General features: G+C 52.2%; 1 protein-coding gene across 1 annotated transcript; it reads left to right on the forward strand.

The window, feature by feature from the left end:
* Positions 1-13,974: 13,974 nt before the first annotated feature.
* Positions 13,975-21,227, forward strand: Rcor2 (REST corepressor 2). The gene is made up of 13 exons (XM_051193844.1): positions 13,975-14,120; positions 15,546-15,783; positions 16,429-16,485; positions 16,766-16,846; positions 17,072-17,124; positions 17,213-17,374; positions 17,484-17,608; positions 17,692-17,761; positions 17,841-18,056; positions 19,251-19,328; positions 20,068-20,125; positions 20,253-20,482; positions 20,594-21,227. The coding sequence occupies exons 2-13, from the start codon at positions 15,657-15,659 to the stop codon at positions 20,906-20,908; spliced, it is 1,572 nt and encodes a 523-aa protein (XP_051049801.1). The 5' UTR covers positions 13,975-14,120; positions 15,546-15,656; the 3' UTR covers positions 20,909-21,227.
* Positions 21,228-21,307: the final 80 nt, after the last annotated feature.

The following is a 21,307-nucleotide window of genomic DNA, read 5'->3' on the forward strand; positions in this document are numbered from 1 at the left end:
TCCCAGCACTTGAGAGGCAGAGACTGAGGCAGGGAGATCTCAGTGAGTTTGAGGCCAGCATGGGCTACAGAGTGAGTGACAGGATAGCCAGGGCTATCCAGAGAAACCCTGTCTCGAAAAACCAAAACAAACCAAACAAGCAAACAGAACTTCTTAGGTAGCCACAGCCTGGATCCTTTCTATGGAGACTGGTTTGCATTTTCACAAGATGGTCAGTGAGTTAGTGAGTTCTCAATGTGGAGACTGGGGGAACAGAGTCACTTTCCAGAGCTCAAGGGTCAGATCACTGTAATTTTGGCTTTGGTGAATTTGTCCCTGGCGGCAGCATAGCCCCTGGCTAATCTGTAGCAGTCACTGATGTCAGCCAGCAGCAGAAGCTTCTTGGGCACCAGAGCTGAGACAATGCCAGTGCTTCTAAGGGTAGCGATGAGGGACACCAGCAGAGCCACGATGGCCTGTCACCTTGCATGGGTTCCCCCAGTAACCTTTCTTCACAGAGACAATGGAAAGTTTAGGTAAGATGATCTCTCAGATGGCAATGACTACTTTCTTTCAGTTAACACCCTGACTAACATGACTGATATAGTCTCAAATGGTGACAAAAAGCTTCAACCTGGAGCTGCAGAGATGGATTAGTGGTTAAGAGCTCATATTGTTCTTCCCGAGGACCCAAGTTCAATTCCAAGCACAACTACCTGTAACTGTAGTTCCAGGGAATCTGACACCTGTAGCCTCCAAGGGCTCCAGCACTCACTCACTCACACACACACACACACACACACACACACACACTTAAAAATACAATCTTCTGGGTAATGGTGGCACATGCCCTTAATCCCAGCACTTTGGAGACAGAGGCAGGTGGGTCCCTTTGAGCTCCAGGCCAGCCTGGTCTACAAAGTGAATTCCAGTACAGCCAGGGATACACAGAGAAACCCTGTGTTTGTGTGTGGGTGGATGGGGGTTCAAGTTCAGCCTGGGCAGCCTAGTGAGACCCTGTGTCAATATAAAAAAGTAGGGATACAGAGATGGCTCATCGATTAAGAGCAATGACAGCTCAAAGCTGGGAGTTTGGTGGTGCACACCTTTAATCCCAGCACTAAGGAGGCAGAAGCAGGCAGATCTCTGTGAGTTAGAGGCCAGCCTGGTCTACAGAGCTAGTTCTAGGACAGGCTCCAAAGCAATTCAGAGAAGCCCTGTCAGCATTTCCAAAGGACTGGGATTGGATTCCCAGCACCCACATAAGTCCCATAGAATCTTAAGCCTGCTTCTGACCTTTGTGGTCATTGTATGTATTAGGTGCAAACTCTCAAACTCACAAAATAAATAAATGAATAAGTAAAAATAGGGCTGGGAATGAAATCCAGTGATAGATAGATCTAACCCATCTATCCTGTGCAAGGCCTTGGCTTCCATCCTCAGGGAGTTAATTCCCTGCTGTTCTCAACCCTAAATTCCTTAGGCCCTGCCCCTGGTACTAGAATGCTAAAGGAGGCAATAAGGAGCAGCTGGATTACAGGACCACAGTCTCTGTTGCCTGGGGAAGATGCTACACTGTCAGGAGTCATGTGGGAGTCAATGTTTTTTGTCAATGTGTCCTCCACTGTGACACTGTGGAGGAAACAAGTTAACCAAGGAGGACTTGTTTTGGATCATGGTGTTACAGTCTCCTTATGGTTGGCTGGTTCCATGGCTTGTAGACTTTCGTGAGAGCATCATGGTGGCAGCAGAGGTGGTGGGGAATGAACATGCTCATCTCTTGGTGTCTAGGAAGAAGGAAAGGGAGAAGGGAAAAGAAGGAGGGCAATGAATGAAAGCCAGGGACAGGGACAAAGTATTCCTGTCATAGGCCCATGCCAGTGACCTCCTTCCTTAATATCCTGCTCAGCTGAGAACTCATCAGTGGGGTCACCCATCCATGTCCCAGCAGCCTCTTTGTGCCAGCAGCTGGAACAAAGCCTTCAGCACAGCAATTTTTTGGGGGGGTGTGATACTTTATATGGTAACTATAATAACCATGTGGTATTTGTCTGGTCTATACTTCCTTTTCACGGAATGGAAATTAAGGCTAGAAAGAGGGGCAGAAAGGAGAAGTTTGGGTTTGAGACTCTTTAACTTTTTAAAATTAAGTAATCATTTATTCATTTATTCGATGTATTTGAGACTACTATATAGCTCAGACTGGCCTGGAACTCATAAAGATCCACATGCCTTTGCCAAATGCTAGGGTTAAAGGTGTGCGCCACCACTCTTAGCTTCCTGCACCTTTTGCTAAAGTTGGGTTTATTGTTGTTGCGTGCTTCTCCCCTTCCCATGGTGTGTATATACATGTGGAGATAATGGAGTAATTGGGTCTCCTTTCCCTGGGATCCCAAAGGTCGGATCCAGACTGTAAGGCATATGGCAAGACACCTGTTTAGGAGACATGGGTCTCCTGTATCTTGGGCGGGCTTCAAAGTTACTATGTAACAAAGGATGACCTTGAACTCCCGGATGCCCCGCCTCCCCCTCCTGAGTCAGCACACACCAGGGGCTTTAACCCCAGAAGTTCATTGTCTCATTCTCGGATTGTGAAGTCAGGGCCTGTCAGGTCTGTGAAAAGCGGCACTGCACTGCCCCGCCCCTCTCCTTGGGTTCTAGAAGGCTGTAATCATGGCGCATAGTGTGCTGAGTCCCACTGCCACCTCCCTTAGAAGTGCCTGTTTGTTTATTTGTGTGTTAGGGTTAGGAGGGCATGAGCCAGTCTAAGTGGGAGGTTTGGGCCCTGGGAATTGAATTCAGGTTGTTAGTTTTGTGACAAGTGCCTTTCCTGGATGAGTCATGTTACTATGACCTTACCAATGATCCTGATTTCATTGGTTTTGCCTCTAAAAAGGCGGGGTCTGGTAGCTGTGCTGGTTAATCTTTGTCAACTTAATGTGTGCTAACATCACCTAGGAAGAAAGAATGTCAATTGGGGAATTGCCTATATTAGATTGTCCTGCAGACATTAATTTTCTTGATTAATGATTGATGTGGGGGAGCCCAGCCTAATATGATAGGACCACCCCAGTGCTGGTGGTCCTGGATTGTATAAGAAAGCAGGTTGAGGGACTGAAGAGCTGATGGCTTGTGGTTAAAAGCACTGACTGCTTTTCCAGAGGACCACGGTTCAATTCCCAGCACCCACATGTTGGATCACAACTGTCTGTAACTCCAAGATCTGACACTGTCACACAGACATGCATGCAGGCAAAACACCAATGCACATAAAATAAGGATAAGTGAATTATTTAAAAGAAAAAGAAAGCAGGGTGAGAGGTTGAGTAAGCCATGAAGGGCAGATCAATAGCCAGCCTGCATCTGTGGCCTCTGCTTTAGTTCCTGTCCTGACTCTCCAAAGTGAAGAATCATGACCTGAGAGTGGCGAAATGGAATAAGGCCTTTCCTCCCCAACTTGCTTTTGGTCATATTTTTATCACAACAGAGACCTAACTAGGACAGTAACATATGTCTATAATTCCAACTCTTACAAGGTTAAAGGCTAGAGAACTAGGAATGCAAGGCTACCTTCCTTGTCTTAAAAGAACAGCTTGTTAATATTCCCCACTCCTCTCAGCCTTCCAAGGCTATGCAATAGCTCTGGCTGACCTGGAACTCATGCTCCAGGATGGCCTCCAACTAGGAAATCCACTGCCTCTGCCTCCCGATTGCTGAGATAAAAGACGTTCTTTACCACACCCAGCTGGAGCAACACTTTTTGTTTATTTGTTTCTGGTTTTCAAGACAGGGTTTCTCTATGTAATAGCTCTGGTTGTCCTGGAACTCACTTTGTAGATGGGTCTGGCCTCAAACTCAGAGATCTGCCTGCTTCTGCCTCCCGAGTGCTGGCATTAAGGCGTACACCACCGTGACCAGCTTTAATTCTTAATTCTCCTGCCTCCAAATCCTGGAATTACAGCAGTGTGCCACCATGCATAGTTTTACGAGGTGCTATAGATCAAGCTTGGGACTTTATGAATATCAGACAGACAATCCACAGAGCTAAAATAACTAGCCCCAACACCAGAATTCTGGAGGGAACCCGTTTAAATCATAGGAGGAAGTGTAGTTACTGGGGGTCAATAACACTGTCCATGTCCATACCTGACACAGCACCTTCACCACCCATCTGTTGGCTGGAGTATGGTCAGGAAAAAGTTGGAGACCGACCATCCTCTCCAGTGGCAGGCCTGAGCTTAGGACTCAAAGCCACGCCCAGAGGTGAATAAAGATTTCCCTGAGAGATCCAGTAGTGAACCTGCAGCAACCTGTAACCCAGCACAGAGGCAAGCTGAGGGATGGTGGGATATCTAAGGATGTGGTCCAGTCACTCACTTACCAAATGCTTCTTGTCCACCACCTCCCCAGGCCTACCTCCTCTCCGCCATGGTCTTAGCCGGAGGACATTGGCTGGCACAGCGCCTGGAGACTGCTGATGGGGACTGTGCTCTGCAGCTTGCTTCAGCAAGAAAGGCTGCCAGGAGGGATTAGTAATGTCTGCCACCGGCATGAAATGGGATGGCAGGGAGGCAGATGGAAGGAAGGAGGCCAGACACAGAACAAACGAGGCACAGAAAGACAGGGACTTTGAAGGGGACATCCCAGGGGCTTCATGAGCTGAATTGTGTTTTCTCCAAGATTCCTGTATTAATGTCCTAAATCCCAGCACCTCAGAAAGTGACCACATTAGAGACAGGCTGTTTTGTTTGATGTGTGTTTTTGTTTTTATCTATTTATTGTGCTTTTTCGAGATAGGGTTTCTATGTAACAGTTCTGGCTGTCTTAGAACTCGATTTGTAGACCAGGCTGGCCTTGAACTCACTGAGATCTGCCATTCTCTGCCTCCCAAGTGCTGGGATTAAAGGTGTGCACCACTATCCCTAGTTTGTGTATGTTTCAAAAGCATGCCCTGTTTTAAATGTTTTTTATTATGTTATTAGTGTATGTGTTGTAAAACTTAGTGGTCAGAGGACAACCCTTGGGAGTTGCTTCTCTCCTTTTAATGATGTGGGTCCTGGGAATGGGATTCAGGTTTGTCAGTTTTAGCAGTAAGTGGCTTTGCCCACTGAGTCATCTCAATCCTCTTTATGTTTTTGTTTCTAAAACTGAGTCTAAAGCTGGGTGGTAGTGATGTACATCTTTAATCCCTGTATTTGGGAGGCAGAGACAGGCAGATCTCTATGAGTTTGAGGCCAGCCTTGTCTACAATAGAAGTTTCAGGATAGGCAGGGCTACACAGAGAAACCTTGTCTTGAAAAACTAATCCCCTTACCCGCAAAAAACCCAAACAACAAACCACAACAGAGTTTCAGATACTCATGGTGGTGTATGCCTTTAATCCCAGCACTCAGGAGGCAAAGGCAGGCAAATCTCTGAGTTCAAGGTCAGTCTGGTCTATAGAGGAGTTCCAGGACATCCAGTGATACATAGAGAAACTGGATCTTGAAAAAAACAAACAAAAAAACAAGAAGAATTCAAAGCTAGTCTTTGCTATATAGTGAGTTCAAGCTGTCCTGGGCTACCTGAGACCCTGTTTCAAAAACAAACAAAAACAGAGAAGGAATGAGAGTCAAATCAAGACAGACAGACAGAATGATGACCAGGGCTCTGGCTGTGCTTGGTATCAGCTCCCAACCCCTCTCCTCTGCTAATGTCAAGCCAATGATCTGTAGGTGACCTGAGACCTGGGCTTCTCACCTGTGACAAGGTTTCTGGGAGAGTGGCAGAAAGAGATAACTCAGGAAGGGCCCACGGCACACAGGGGTTGGTATTTGTAAGCATTCAATTCACTTGCTTATTCATCCACTAATTCATTCAATAATAGTTATTGAGCACCCGCTGTGTACTTCTGCTAATTAGGGTCTGGGAATGGAGTGTGAAAAACTAACTAATAGGCACTTCAAGTTCATTCTTATTTCTATGATTATTGCAACTCTTTGGTTTCAAGCAGCTCCTGGTATCTTGATGGAATAAGGTCAAGCTTGGCCCTGAGGTGACCAAGGACCAAGCTGTGTAGTCTGAGGAATAACACGGGTCCAGGCAGTTGGAAGCTGAGGAGGGATTTCCTGGAGAGGCAAAGCCCTCAGCACACCTGTGTTGAGAATCTTCTTTGTGTCTGCATCACCATTGTCTGATTTTGGAAGCTAAGCAGGGTTGGGCCTGGTTAGTAGACTTGGGTGGGAGAATCTACCTTGTGGAACTTGCTGCGGAAACCTCTGAGGAGCTGGAGGTACTCAGTTAGATAAGACAGGGGTCTATCTGTCTGAGCTCAAGGTAAATAGGTCTGTGTTGACTGTTGAAATGGAGAGGGTGCAGATATACTAGACCAGGTGACACCTGAGATATATTTGAAGTGTTTGGTAGTCAGTTGCATTTCAGGTACCAGAGCTCTCTCTCTCTCTCTCTCTCTCTCTCTCTCTCTCTCTCTCTCTCTCTCACACACACACACACACACACACACACAGCCTGTAGTGAGCATTAGAGGCTCCATGCTGGGAATGACAGGACTGCTGTGCTCAAACCTATGTGTTGGCCAATGAGACAAAGGTTCACAGGTTCATTGGTTTGTTGGGTTGGCCCAAGGGCTCAATGTCACTAAGAAACCAATGTATTTCCATCTAATCAGGGTGCTCTTAAATATATTTATTGCCTTTATTCTCCCCTCCCTCTTCCTCTTTCCTTTTTTATGTACACATATATGTGTTCATGTGTGCGAATATATGGGTCTAAAGGTCAACAGTGTGTCTAATCCTCAATTGCTCTCCAATTAATTTTTAAAATTTTTATTTATCTTTATTGTATGTATCTGTTTTGTCTGCTTGTATGTCTACCCATCACATGCTTGCAGTGCCCTTAGAAGCTAGAAGAGGGCATAGAATACCTTAGAGATGCCACATGGATGTGGAAATCAAACCCAGGTCTTCTGGAAGAGCAGCCTGTGTTCTTAACTTCTGGGCCATCGCAAGCCCCTCCAATTTATTTTGAGACCTGGAGTTGGACAGCAAGCCCCAGAGATCCTCCTGTCTCTCCTTCCCCAGTGCCAGGATTACAGAAGCCTGCCACCTTACCTGGATTCTTCTTTTTGTTTTTTCTTTTAATGTAGGTGCTGGAGATTGAAGTAGGGCTGTTATGCTTATATAGCCTGCAGTGCTTCACCAAATAAGCCATCTCTCCAGACCCATCCCCTCCCTTTAAAAATGTTGTTTTTTATTCTGTAGTCCAGGCTGGCCTTAAATCCTGGACCCTGCTGTCTCAGCCTCCAAAATGCTGAGGTCACAGTTGTATGCAAGCATGCTGTCAGTTGTTTGTTGGTTGTAATGTAATGGGGATGGGACCCACTTGTGCACACTGGCAAACACTACGGATTCTCATCCCTCCTTCTACTTGTCTATTCAAACAGGGTCTCAATATGTATCCCAGCCTGGCCTTGAACTTTGTAACCCAGGCAGGCCTTGGGCTTTGCCTCAGCCTCCTGAGTAGCTGAGAGGACAGCCTGTACCAACAAGTAGTTGACTTTTCCTAAAACAAACAAACACAACTATGATAGAGGTGGGAAGGTAAGGGTGGTGCACACCTTTATTTTTATTTATTATTTTTATTTATTTATTTATTTATTTATTTTTGGTTTTTTGAGACAGGGTTTCTCTGTGACTTTGGAGGCTGTCCTGGAACTAGCTCTTTTAGAACAGACTAGTCTCAAACTCACAGAGATCCACCTGCCTCTGCCTCCTGAGTGCTAGTATTAAAGGCTAGTGCCACCACTGCCTGGCTGGTGCACACCTTTAATCCCAGTACTTTAGTGGCAGAGGCAGGTGGCTCTCTACAAGTTCAAGGCCAGTCTGGTTTACAGAGTGAGGTTCAGGACAGCCAGGACTTCACAGAGAAACCCTGTCTGGAAACCCCACCCCCCAAAAATTCATTTGCATGCAGTTTATTTGCGTGTGTGTGTGTGTGTGTGTGTGTGTGTGTGTGTGTGTGTATGTGTGTGTTGGCATGGATGTATCACAGCATGCATATGTAGTCAAACAATAACTTGCAGAAACTGATTATTTTTCTCTATCTTGTAGGCTCTAGGGATCAAACTCAGGCATGACAGCAAGTGCATTTATCCATTGTGCCATCTTGTCCGCCTGTTAGTTGGATCTTCTTGAGGATCAAAGATAGCCACCAAAGGTGGGGATATTGTTTAGTTGGGACAGTACTTACATAGCATGTACAAAACCCTGGCCAGCATGGAATAAATAGGCACAATGGTACATGACTGTAATCCCAGCACTTCAGAGGTGAAGAAAGGCAGCAGGACCAGGAATCCAAGATCATCTTTTTCTATACATGGTGTTTGAGGTCAGTCTGGAATATACTGTCCAAGTTTTCTTTCTATTGTTGTGATAAAGACACCATGGCCAAAAGCAACTTGTGGAGGAAAGGGTTTGTTTATTTCACCTGATAGGTCATAAACCATCAGTGAAGGAAATCAGGCAGGAATTGATCCAGAAACCATGGATGAATATTGCTTACTAGATTGCTCCTCTGTGGAATTCACTCTGTAGACCAGGCTGGCCTTAAACGCACAAAGATTGGCCTGCCTCTGCCTCCCGAGTGCTGGGATTAAAGGCTTGCACCACCACCACCCAGCTGCTCAGCCTGCTTTTTACGACACACCAGACACCCAGGGTGGCACCATCCACAGTGGTTGAGCTCTATATTGACCTATAGGCATGTCGGTGGATAGGCCCCCACCAACATGCCTATAGGTCAATATATTGGCAGCATCTTCTCTGTTGAGGTTCCCTCTTCCTAGATGAAAACAGCTTGTGCTAAATTGACAAACAAACAAATAAAAACCCACAGGAAGCCTGGTGTTTGTGGCGCATGCCTTTAGTCCAGGTAAGGGGGAATCTCTGTGAGTTGGAGACCAGCCTGGTCTACAGAGCTAGTTCCCGGACAGGCTCCAAAGCAATATAAAGAAACCTTGTCTTGAAAAACAAAAACAAACAAAAACCCCACATAATATACTTTTTGGGGTGTGTGTGTAGGTTTGTGCCATATTGAGAACGTGGAGATTGGAGGACAACTTGCTACACTCAGGTGTTTTTGTTTCCTTTTGTTGCTTTTTTTTTGTTTTGTTTTGTTTTTCATTCAACTGTGAAATAATAGGTTGCAAGAGTCTAGAAAGATGGCTTAGTGGTTTGGAGAACTGGTGGTTCTTCTAGATGACCTGAGTTTGATTCCCAGTATACACATGTGGGTCACAACTGTTTGTAACTCCAGTCCCAGGGGAGCTAATGCCCTCTTCTGACCTCTGAGAGTACTGCATCAGGTGGTGCATAGACAAACAGGCAGACAAAGACCCTACACATTAAAAAGAAACTAAAGGGGATGTGGGGCAGATTAGAAGAGGGATGTGAGAAGGCAGGAGGTGGGTGAGAGGCTGGAAAGTGGGGGAGGGGCATCACAGCAGTTTTGGAGAGTGAAAACCTGAATGCTAAGGGGAGGAAGGGACAGCAGCTGCGCAGGCAGCTGGTGGCAAAGACTTCATGGTCATCTTTTCCTTCTTGAGGGAGTCTGGTGAAGAGGTCTGGGCTAGGGATAATGCCCAGCTGCTTACAATCTAGATGGTAGCATTGAAGCATGGAGTGTTGAGGGACTCAGATCCCCAAGGACTAACCACTAAGTCTCTGGAGACTGGTGTTCAGTGCTCCCCAGAAAGAATGACCCCCGTGCCCAATGTCTTTGGCATTTAGAGATAACCACACTGTGGTGACCTTGGCAGAAAGCTGTGGGGTAGCACTGCTTAGATTGGGGAGTGAGTGGGAGGTGAGGACATGGATAGAAGGGTGTGAACACCCTTTCAAGAAGCCCAACCTGGGGGGGGGAGGGGGAAGCAGTAGCTTTAGCTGGAAAGAGAAGCCATAGTAAAAAAAAAAAAAAAAAAAAAAAAAAAAAAGGCTGGAGAGAGAGGTAAGGGGGATTTGGCTGGGGTCCAGAGGCAAGGGTGAGGCAGATTTCAGGGTTGAGGGGAAAAGACTCATGAAGAGGTAGATGAGAACTGAGCACTGTAAGGCTAGGCAGAGGGTACTTGGGAGTGAGGAGGCAGTAGAATACATCCTTTGGCAGTCAATGGGAGGGCACATGGATGGGTGGGCCAGGCTGGTATTTGCAGGGTTGGTGAAGTAACTGGGGCTCTGGGTATGGTAAACAGACCTGTTTGGCTGAACAAGGTACAGGCTAGAAAGCTCTCTGGTATCATGGTGGGCAAGATTTTCAGGAAGACAATAGGGAATCATGGAAGGTTATTGAATGGGAGTGGGCCACAATGGAAAAATTATTGAAGACATTGTATACGGCTATGTGTTCACTGTGGATGGACAAGATCAGACTAAGGCAGGGCTCTGGGTTGTGGGTAAGTCTAAAGGGAAGCCACAGATTGTCTGATGTCACCGAGAAGCTTCTTGGACAGAGGTCAGACCCAGGAGTCCCTCTGTGGGTCCAGTAGATCAGTGGTGATGGCCTTCATCTGTTTCAGAGTGTGGGCCACTTCAAGCAGCAGTAAGGGAAAGCCTGCTGGGTAGGCTGGCCCCACAAGGAAACCGGTATTGAGGGATGTGCTTACTGCATTACACCTGAGATGTTATTGGATAGTCTTAATAATTGATGAGGTGAAAATTATTCCCTCTTAGGAGTGGAGGAGCAGAGGGTCAGAGAGGCCAAGTCACTAACATACAGCCACACAGTGAGCAAGAAACAGAGCTTGGGAGTCACCCTGGATTGGCACTCCCTGGTTTGTGGTGGTCTAGTGTGTTCCACCCTGAGAGGTTCTGGGTAGCTCTGAGGTGGGGCTTACTGCAGATGGATCTAAGGTTCAGTGACTTCCATGACCCAGGGTAGATGGATGGGCACCAAAAGTCAGGAACCTGTCCAGGAGCTAGGATCCCCTAGGTGCCAGGCTCAACCTCCTTGGGAGGACAGTCATTCTCTGGCCAAGGTGGGTCTCTTCTGTTCTGGACTGTTACCGCCAGAGGGCGCAGCTGTTGCCCAGGTGAGGGTGAGGGGCCATTCACCCAAGCAGCCTCCAGAAGCTGGAAGCTGCCTCTTATGCAGTCTGGGGAGGCCCCTGTCGCTTTCCTGTCTGTCAGCCAAGGCCTTTTGAACCCTTCCTAGCTTCCCAGACGCTTGGCTCTGGGTGTTAAATTTCCCTGGCCCTGAGGGTCAGGAAGCCTGGGGTCCAACTCTCAGACTTCATAGCTACTTCTGCTTGGTCCAGAGCCTCCTTCAGCCTCTGAGCTGAGGTGGTGCCAAACACTGGATGGGCACCATTCAGCATTTTTTTTTCTCACAGAGGGGGTGGGGTGGGTGTTACTAGAGGGAGTGGTGATCACCAAATCACCAATAGGGCTCTGAGATGCAGAGGAGTCACCCTGGGTCCCCAGCAGGCCAGAAGGCCCCTAGGGGCTCTGAAGGAGGAATTCTGTCTAAAGAGTACTGAAGCGGGTAGGGAGAACTCCCCATGCTCCTTCCTGGGGCACCTCCCATGCCCACCTCCTCCAAACAGGGGAGCATTTCCCCTTCCAGGTTGCTTAACCAGGTCTCTGCCTGGGTCCTGCCACTCTCCTTCCTCCACTCCAGGCCTACCAGGCTGCTTCCCTCCCTAAGTTTAGCCCCTTGGCTGTGGCCACTGAGCGCCTGGCGAGGGTCCCAGGCACCACACCACAGCAGCCAGCCTCCAGCCTCTTCTCCGGACAGTCCCAGTCTGTCTAGCAGGGCTGGCAGATTAGGGATTGGCTGGAGCTGCCCCCGCCTTTGAGAGGAGGGGAGGCCCGGTGGCTCACCCAAGGTCACCCTTTTCCTTCCCAGCATCCCTGTTCAGCCCTTGTCCCTCTGCCTCACCTTGAAGAGGAGGAGGCAAGATGCCCAGCAGGTCTAGCACACAGGAGCCCAGCTAAGGGGAAAGGCTGTGGGCTCCAGATGTCTGTTGTTTCCTTCAGCAAATGCTGAGTGCCTGCTGTATGCTAGGCTCTAAGAACACAGCAGTGAACACAATGATACAAGCTATCAAGCACGTTTATGTCTGTGAACTGAGGAGTAAATTAATGAGTTGTTCTGGGAGGCTGGGCTAGAGCAGGCTTTCCTGGGGATCTGAGAGCCCAGGAGCCTTTCAGGGCCTAGGCAAGGGAGGCAAGCTTCAGGCAGAAGCCTGTTTGGGACCTAGCAGAGCCCCAGTTCCTTCATCTGGAAGAGCACAGGGGACAAATGTGCCTGATTGTGGGCTTGGGCTTTCTGTGAGGCAGCCTGTGCCCTGGCTTGCATCCCCTAGAAGAAGGTAGGGCGCTGTTGTGTTCACCTTCCCTCCCTGTGGGCCAAGAGTGGAAGCTCATCCGTCAAAATGGCGGGAGAGCATTCCCGGGAGACCTGAGCTCTCGACAAGCTTGCAGGTGGCCTCAGGGAGGTGAGGGACCCAGTTCTTGCAGCCCGCCTGCTGCATGAGAGGAGGGGCTGGTCCCTGGCTGCCTCACTTCCTTATCACACCCCATATTCCTGCCCACGTGGCATTCTGCACCCCACATCTGAGGGAAGAATATTCCTGACCTTAGGACGTGGGGACTAGAGAAAGGTGGGTGGGACCTGGGGTACTGTGGCGACTGGGTCCTGTGGCATAGCCACACCCCACAGTCCTAGGGCTGCAGGGAGGGGGAGCTGTCTCTTTAAGAGCCTCCAGGCTGCCGGGAGCAGATGGCCAGACCGGCCAGGGCCCCTTGTCCTTTGTGTGCCTTAGCACAAAAGAGGGGGCCAGCTGGGGAGGGGGCGGCTGCAGCAGGTGGGAGGGGTGGGGCCTTGCCGCTCCCCTGTGCCCTTGAAGCCTGGGGATGAAATTGATCACTAGGAACCAGCCACCTCTCTGAACCCTGTGGTCCCCACAGTTGTCCCCAAACTCTTCTGATGCCCCTCTTGTGTTGTGTCTCAACTCCTTGGCATTAGATTCACTACATCAGATAGCCTCACAAATAAATAATAAAACCTCCTTGCCCTGCCCCCACCCCAGGGGAGGATCTTCCTTTGGTGTGCGTTTGGGGAGGGGGGGAGGCGATCAGGGCTGGCTCCAGGGATAAGTGAGAACAGAATTGGGTCCTAGCTGTGGGAGGAGTGGCTGTAGGACAGAAAGGAAGCCAGTGGCTTGGGACCCTTGCTAGGCCTTGTGCCAGGGCACTTGGGGCAGCCCTGGAGGAAGGAGACAAGAACTAAGCTTGATGCTTGAGGCCTGCGGTGGGGTGGGATCTTGGCCTAGGATCCTAGGTTCTAGTGTGGAAGGAGGCAAGTAAAACATGAGGGAGCCAATGGAAGCCTTGACTAATGGCTGCCTGAAGCAAGAAAGACGCCATCATAGGAGAGTGTGGTGTGCACAATGGCTACCAGCTAGGCAAAGGCATAGAAATAGGAACACCTCCCTAAAGGGCAGATAGAGGTGTTGGAGACAGGTCTAGCTCCCTGTCACTCATTTCTAGGGGTCACCAGAAGTCACTTTGCCTGTTGGAATAGATCCCCTTCAGGTCAGATCGCCTCTGGCTCATTCTTTCTTTGTCTCAGATCTCTCCATCCTGGGGCTTGGTGCCCAGCTCATGATTTAAAGGGAGGAAAAAGGCCCCATCACTCTGGACCGAGGTGTGGCGGGCAACGTGGCCGCTGACTGGGTGGCCCTATGTGGCCCGATAGTTAGTGCCGAAGTCGGGTGGGGTCGTGTCTGCCTCGGCCGGCTCAGCAAGGAACCCCAAAGAACAGGACGCCCCAGCCAGGTCATGGCCTGACCGCAGGACCCCGGCCGGTCCGCCACAGCCAGTGGGTGGGGGCGGGGTTCCCCGGTTGGGGCCAGGGCTGCTTCTAAATTTAGGAATCTGATTACAGAGTGGCCAAGGAAGGGAAGGAGAGTGCAGGCTAAGCTCGATCTGGGCATAGCGGAGTGTGCCTGGATAGAGGCGTGTCCAGGAGTCCGAGGCTCCCCGTGGGAGGGGCGGCGGGCGGGGGCTTCGGCCTGTGTGCGCTGCAGCACGTGCCCCAGGCGGCGGGGATGGGCACGGGCGCAGCTCGGAGGCTTCGAGCTGCTGCCGGTGAGTGCGCTGGCTCTTTGTGTGCCTGGCAGGGTGGCTGGGTCTGGCTTTGAAAGTCTCTGCCCACCCCCTCCCCCAACTCCGTCTGTGCCTCCCAACCGGCTTCCCTGTCTGTCACTCTGCCCGTGCCTGTCCGGGGGGAGGGGGATGTTGCTTCCAGCTGGGGTGACAGTGAATCAAGCGGGGACTCGTCCCCGTGAGCCCAGACTTTGCCCTATTGCTTCCATACCCATTCCTCTTCGGTACCACTGTTTTGGGGGCGCAGACTACAGCAGTTAAGAGACACTAGGGTGACCCCTGGGAACCTACAGATCCAGCAGAAGTCAGGTTCTGGCCCAGTAGCTCTTGGAGAAATTCATCTCGTGCCTGTCCGGCCTCCCATCCGCTTTGGCCCCCAAGGGCGCATGAAAGGGGGGGTTCCCCTGTGGAAGGGGGGCAGGGAGTTCCTTGGCAGGAAGAGAAATGGAAGGAAAAGCTGGGCTCCACCCGGGCGGGCGGACAGGCGGCCTCTGGGCCCCTGGGGCAGACCACAGTAATCGGAGCCCACTAGTGTGTGGAGCCGGTGTGCTTGTGGGTGGGGCTGACCCCGGGGCTTCTCCTGGGGGGCACTGAGGTCTACCTACGGAGGCCAAGTCAGAGAGCTCAGAGACACTAGGGGCTGTCCCGGGGGGGGGTACGCACGCCCCATCATGGTCCTGACCCCACCTCCTGGAGGTCTAGCCCCGGCCCTAGGCCCCGCCCCCAGGGCCCTCCCTCCCACCCCAGGGCCAGATGTTCAGCTGGCGGAGGCATCGACTGGGGGAGGGGTGCTGAGGCCGCAGCCGGCACTACTTCCCTGCCAGCAGCTTCATTGTGTGCGCGAGGAGCGAGCGGCGGCGGAGAGCGGGCGAGCGAGCGGCGGTAGCGCGAGCGCGGCGGGGCGAGCGAGCGCGCCGGGGAGGGTGCGAGGCGGCGCCCGCGGCTGCGCTCCGCCCGCCTCCCGGCAACTCTGCTCCAGCGCCGCACGCCGTGCGCGCCGTCCCGCCGCCGGGGCCCCCGCGGGCTGGCGTGGCTGCCGTGGGGTCCGGCTGGGCAGGATTCCCCCACTGGGGACTGGGCATCCTCAGCACAGCCGAGGGGTGCGGAGCCCGCAGCGGCATCCACTGTGCGGCAGCCTTCGCCGGCCGAACGGCGTGGGTAGGCGCGCGGCGCGGCTCCGGGGCTCCCCGAGGGCAGCGCGCCCCGACTCCTCCCTGGGGAGCCCCAACCCCGAGGGGCGCACGGAGCGAGTGTGCCCCCAGCCGCGCCGTCCCCCACATACCCTCACTTCTTCACAAACTTTTCAGCCGTCCTCGTCGTGGGGGTCTCAGTGAGCGCTAGGGCAGCAAGCCCTCCGGGGCCCCGACCTCTCGGACCCTAGCCACGCTGACCTCCCGCCTCTCGTAGCCTCAGTGGCGACCTCTCCAGGCCGGGCCGGGCGCGGCACTCGAGGCAAGCGCGGCAAGCTCCGACGCTCTCCAAGGGCTCCTGCGCCCCCCGGGGCAGCCGGGCGGGGTAATGCCCTCGGTGATGGAGAAGCCCAATGCGGGCTCCGGGATCCTGTCCCGAAGTCGGGCCAAGACGGCACCCAACGGCGGACAGCCGCACTCGGAGGATGACAGCAGCGAGGAGGAGCACTCGCACGGTGAGCCCGGTGGCCTAGGGTTAAAGGCGCGCTAGCCTGGGGAGGGGACGCGAAAGGTGGGGAAGGGGAGAGTTGCAAACCACAGATGGTTTCTGGCGCTCCTGATTTGCAGCCTTTGCTTTCTCATGCTTGGGGCTGCCGGCACGGGGAATCAACAGCCTGGGCCGCTGGCCACCTACCTCCCCTTTGCCCTCAGTCGCTGAGGGAGCTTAGGGTGCTTCACTTGGATGTAGTGGGTCCGTCATACCTTGTCACCTTGCAGGGGACTGAGGCCTGATTGGGCCAGGGGCTGGAAAGACACCTCCATGTGGAGCTGTGAAGCTCATGTGGCGCGGAGGAGCCCCGGGTTCCCTGCAAGGATGTGGTCCAGGTCTAGGGGCAGCTCTCCAAGCCTCCACCCCCCAACCAGAACAAAGCACTTTGCTCTGGCCTGGGCTTTAAAACTGTCCTCTTAACCCCCTCCCCCCAATGGCCATGACTAGGCAGGGTCTCTCTTCCAGTCCCCTCTGTCTCAGGGAAAAGTGAGTCTCCTGGGTGGTGGGGGCCTTGAGTGGTCAGGAAGGAGAACTCCAGATCAGCTACCTCCCCCGCCATATCCTTCCCCCCACTTCCCTGGAGTCTTGACTGCCTCCCCTGGCTCCACAGACAGCATGATCCGTGTTGGAACCAATTACCAAGCAGTAATTCCGGAGTGCAAGCCTGGTGAGTGGCAGGACAGACATAGAGGGAGGGGTGGAGGCTGATGGCTTGGCCTGCAGCCCCACCTGGGAACTCTTACTCTTGGCTGGCTCATGCTTGAGGGACAGGCAGTGGGCGGGGTGGGTGGCCCCGTGGCACTGTTACTTTTCCTGCTCTGCCTTCCTGTCTGGGTCTCTGCTCCTCCTTCCCTCCTGGGCCTCACCTCTCAGATTATCTGACTGTGTTGCTTAGTGGTCTCCTGTCCTGAGTGCCACAGGGCTAATTCTCCTCTTTTGCCTTTCAGAGAGCCCAGCGCGCTATAGTAACAAGGAGTTGAAGGGGATGTTGGTGTGGTCACCCAACCACTGTGTATCGGATGCCAAACGTGAGTGGGGTGGGCCCTGGTCAGGCTCAGTCTTGGGAGCAGGGCTCCAGCTCTTCCTTAGGAGTGGGCTGCTAGTCCCACCTACCCTACATGAAGTAGGAGCATTGCCACAGCCTAGGAGCTTGAGACCAGCCTGGGCAGTATAAAGAAGGGGGCTGTAGCCTGACAAGTGGTCCTTGCTTTGGAGGGGCTTACCCTCTGTGACCCCACTCCTTCCCCCTGCAGTTGACAAGTACATTGCCATGGCCAAGGAGAAGCATGGCTACAACATTGAGCAGGTGGGCTGGAGGTCCCTGAGGGATGGGAGTGGGACAGGGCAGAACAGTATGGGCGCAGAACCTGAGCTGCTTGTGTGTCCTGGCCCAGGCACTCGGCATGCTTCTGTGGCATAAACATGATGTGGAGAAATCTCTGGCTGATCTAGCCAACTTCACTCCTTTCCCCGATGAGTGGACAGTAGAGGACAAGGTGCTGTTTGAGCAGGCCTTTGGTTTCCATGGCAAGTGTTTCCAGAGGATCCAGCAGATGGTAGGACTGTGTCCATGGCCCATTCAGAGCTCTCAGCCCTTTAGTCCCAGAAAGTATGCTTGGGGCCAGAGTCTCAGGTGGACTCCTGTTTCTGGCCTTGCCTCCCCAGCTACCTGACAAGCTGATTCCCAGCCTGGTGAAGTATTACTACTCTTGGAAGAAGACCCGAAGTCGAACTAGTGTGATGGACAGACAGGCCAGGCGGCTGGGTGGCCGAAAGGACAAAGAAGACAGGTGGGGTTGTTGTTGTTGGTGGGGGGCTGGCAGTATTTTGGGTTGGGCCTCCCCTCATTTTCTTCCTGGATCTGTGTCAGCAGTGATGAGCTTGAAGAGGGACGAGGAGCTGTGAGTGAGGGAGAGCCAGACCCTGGAGACCCCAAGCGAGAGGTGAGGTCCCCAGCTGTTCTGTCCTGTCTCCCCCCCAACTTGTCCTCAGAAATACACAGTGTTCTTTATGTCCCTTCAGCCTCTGCCATCTCGACCTCTGAATGCCCGGCCTGGTCCTGGGAAGAAGGAGATTCAGGTGTCTCAGTACCGCCATCACCCACTACGAACTCGGAGACGCCCACCCAAGGGCATGTACCTGAGCCCTGAAGGCCTCACTGCAGTATCAGGGAGCCCAGACCTTGCTAGCCTCACGCTCCGAGGTCTCGACTCACAGCTCATCTCTCTTAAGCGCCAGGTAGGGGCCCAGGGAAAGGGCCATGCAGAGGGGACTGTCAGGTCCTGAGACCTGTGAGGTGTTAAGAGAAATGATGCAGTGCCAAGCTTAGCTCTGTCACACTATCAAGGACTCAGGATAGCTTGACATTCTTTTGTTTTTTGTGTGTGTTCAGGTGTGCACATGTATGATAGGTGCATGGATACGTATGCTTTGGTGTTCATGTGGTTCTCTATTTCTACCTTTACATGAGTTCTGGGGAACAAACTCAAATTGTAGGGCTTCGTGGCAAGTACTTTTACCTGCTTGTCTGGCCACCTGGCCTTTTTCTGGGGGAGTAGGGAACAGGGTCTCATGTATACCAGGCTAGTCTCAAACTTGCTCTGTATTAGAGGGTAACCTTGGATTTCTGACTCCTGCCTGCACCCCCTACCCCCAGTGCTAGGATTACAGGCGTGTACTATCTTGCTGTTTGTGAAGTGCTGGGGAGCATGCATACTGGGCAAGCACTATCTATCAACTGAGCTACTCTCTAGCTCGGCAGCTGTCCTTGGCTGCATAGTGAATTTGAGGCTGTCTGGGGACACGTGAGACCACCTTGTCTTATTTTTTTGTCATTATTTTGTATGTGGGGCAGGGGCTCACACATGCCATAGTGCGGAGGTCAGACAGCTTGTGGAGTTGGTTCTCTCTACTCATAGGTCCTGGGAATCAAACTTAGGTCAGGATTGGTGGCAAGTTCCTTTTAGGGTATGTAGAGTATTTTGTGTATGATGCATATGTGGGCATGGGTGCCATGTGCTCACAGTGGCCCTCTCCTACCCTTACACGAGTTCTGAGGATCAAACTCGGGTTATCAGGCTTTGTGGCACAAGCACTTTCACACTTTCACAAGCACTGTTTCACCCCTTGTCCTCGTGGCAAGCAGCAGTAAACCCAACACTTGGGAGGCAGAGGCAGGAGAATTGGGAGTTCAAGGCCAGTCTTGACTCTATAGCAACTTTGAGGATAGCATGGGCTGTGGTTCTCTCAACAAACAAACAAACAAACAAACAAACATGAAAGTCCCAACATGGGCAAATCATCTTGAGGGAGGAATGGGCTGGATGGTGGTAGTAGCACATTGCTCTACTGAGGAAGGGCCTGGGAGAGGAGGTGGTGTTGGCCTCCTGGGATGCAGAGGTCCATGCTCTTTCTCCTTCTTGGCTTCTGTAGGTTCAGAGCATGAAGCAGACCAATAGCAGCCTCCGCCAAGCACTAGAGGGTGGCATTGACCCTCTTCGCCCCCCTGAGGTAAGGCTGTTATATTTGAGTGCAAAAGGGGGTTTTCCTTAGAGGCAGGACCGAAATGGTGTTTTGAGACAAGGTTTCTCTGGCTTTGGAGACTGTCCTGGAACTAGCTCTTGTAGACCAGGCTGGCCTCGAACTCACAGAGATCGACTGCCTGTTATCTCCTGAGTGCTGGGATTAAAGGTGGGTGCCACCACTGCCCTGCTTCTAGGAAGACATTTTTACAGAACACTTTTTCACATTTATTAACTTGGGTTGGGGTGGAGTTAGGTGGGGTGGCAGATGACATGTGCCATGGTGTAAATGTGGAAGTTGGAGGATAATTTGTAGGAGTTGGTTTTCTCTTTCCATGTTGTGGATCTTGGGGATAAACTCAGGTCATCAGGCTTGAAGGCAGAAGCCTTTTACTGCTGAGACATCTAACCAGCTCCAAATACCTATTTTTATTTATCTTTGTTTTTTAAAGATTATTTCTTTTCATGTGCATAAATTTTTGTCTACGACTTTGTTAGTGCAACACATGTATACATGCTGTCTATGCAACCCACAAGAGGGCACCAGATACCCTAGAGCTGGAGTTTCAAATGGCTGTGAGCCTTGAGTGGGTGCTTGTGTGGGAGCTGGGAACTGAGCACAGGCTCTCTGCTCAAGCAGCCAGTGTTCCTAACCACTAAACCATCTCTGTTCCCTCCTTCCCTTTACATATTTTTAATATAAGTTATTTATATTTCTTGCTTTTCAGGCCAATACTAAGTTCAACTCCCGCTGGACCACAGATGAGCAACTTCTGGCTGTACAAGGTGGGTCAGGCCGTGGCAAGAACTGAGAACCCTAGAGACTTCTTACCTTTCCGGGAGTTGAAGTGGAGGGGAAATAAATAGTTCTGGGGGGGCATTTACAGTCTGCTGCCCTTTTTGACCCTTACAGCTATTCGTAGATATGGCAAAGACTTTGGCGCTATTGCAGAGGTGATTGGGAACAAGACTCTGACCCAGGTGAAGACCTTCTTTGTGAGTTACCGCCGACGCTTCAACCTAGAGGAGGTGTTGCAGGAATGGGAGGCTGAGCAGGACGGGGCCCCTGCAGCTCCAGTCCCCATGGAAGAGGCCAAGCGAGGGGCTCCTGTGCCAGCCCCAGCCCTAGAAGATGATGATGAGGTGAGATGGGGGCAGGGGGGGTGGGGGTGGGGGGCATCTTCAGAGGAGAGGTGAGTTAGGGCTGCCAAGCACATGCAGGAGCAGCCTCCTCACCCTTTTCTCTCCCCTCAGGTCCAGATTACATCTGTCTCCACATCAGTACCCCGATCAGTACCCCCTGCACCACCCCCGCCTCCACCCCCCACCTCGCTTTCCCAGCCACCTCCACTGCTGAGGCCCCCTCTGCCCACAGCTCCCACACTGCTCCGCCAGCCACCTCCCCTGCAACAGGGCCGCTTCCTGCAGCCTCGGCTGGCCCCCAACCAGCCCCCACCACCTCTCATCCGCCCTGCCCTGGCTGCCTCTCGCCACAGTGCCCGCCCTGGTCCACAGCCTCCACCTACCCTGGTTGGAGCCCCCTTGGAGCCCCCTGCACCCTCAATTTGAGCCCTGGATCCTTCACTGCCCAGAGGCTCCTGATCTTTAGCATCACTAAGGACAGACGGGACTAGGGCCTTTGCCAGGTCTTTCAAAGACCCAGAGCTGCCATTTGGCACAGCTTGGACCTGTGGGTTCTGCATGTGTTCTTGGCAGCTGAGCTTGTCAACCCCCAGCCAGGGGCTAGAGCTCTCAAGGCCTGTAGGGACTGATTCCTGGCTGTGACTGGAATGGCTGCCTCCTTGCCTGCCTGCCTGCCTGCCTGCCTGTCTGCCTGCCAAGGGCTTGGCCTCTGGGCCTACCTTTGGGTGGGGGTAGTGACTTTAGTGTGGGGGGTTGGGGGAAGAGGACAGTTGGGGTGTTAGCTGGCCTCATAACCCTTTCCCTCCTTTTAGCAATAAGTCAGGT

The sequence above is a fragment of the Phodopus roborovskii genome, unplaced genomic scaffold, assembly GCF_943737965.1.
Source record: "Phodopus roborovskii unplaced genomic scaffold, PHOROB, whole genome shotgun sequence".
Taxonomy (NCBI): Eukaryota; Metazoa; Chordata; class Mammalia; order Rodentia; family Cricetidae; genus Phodopus; species Phodopus roborovskii.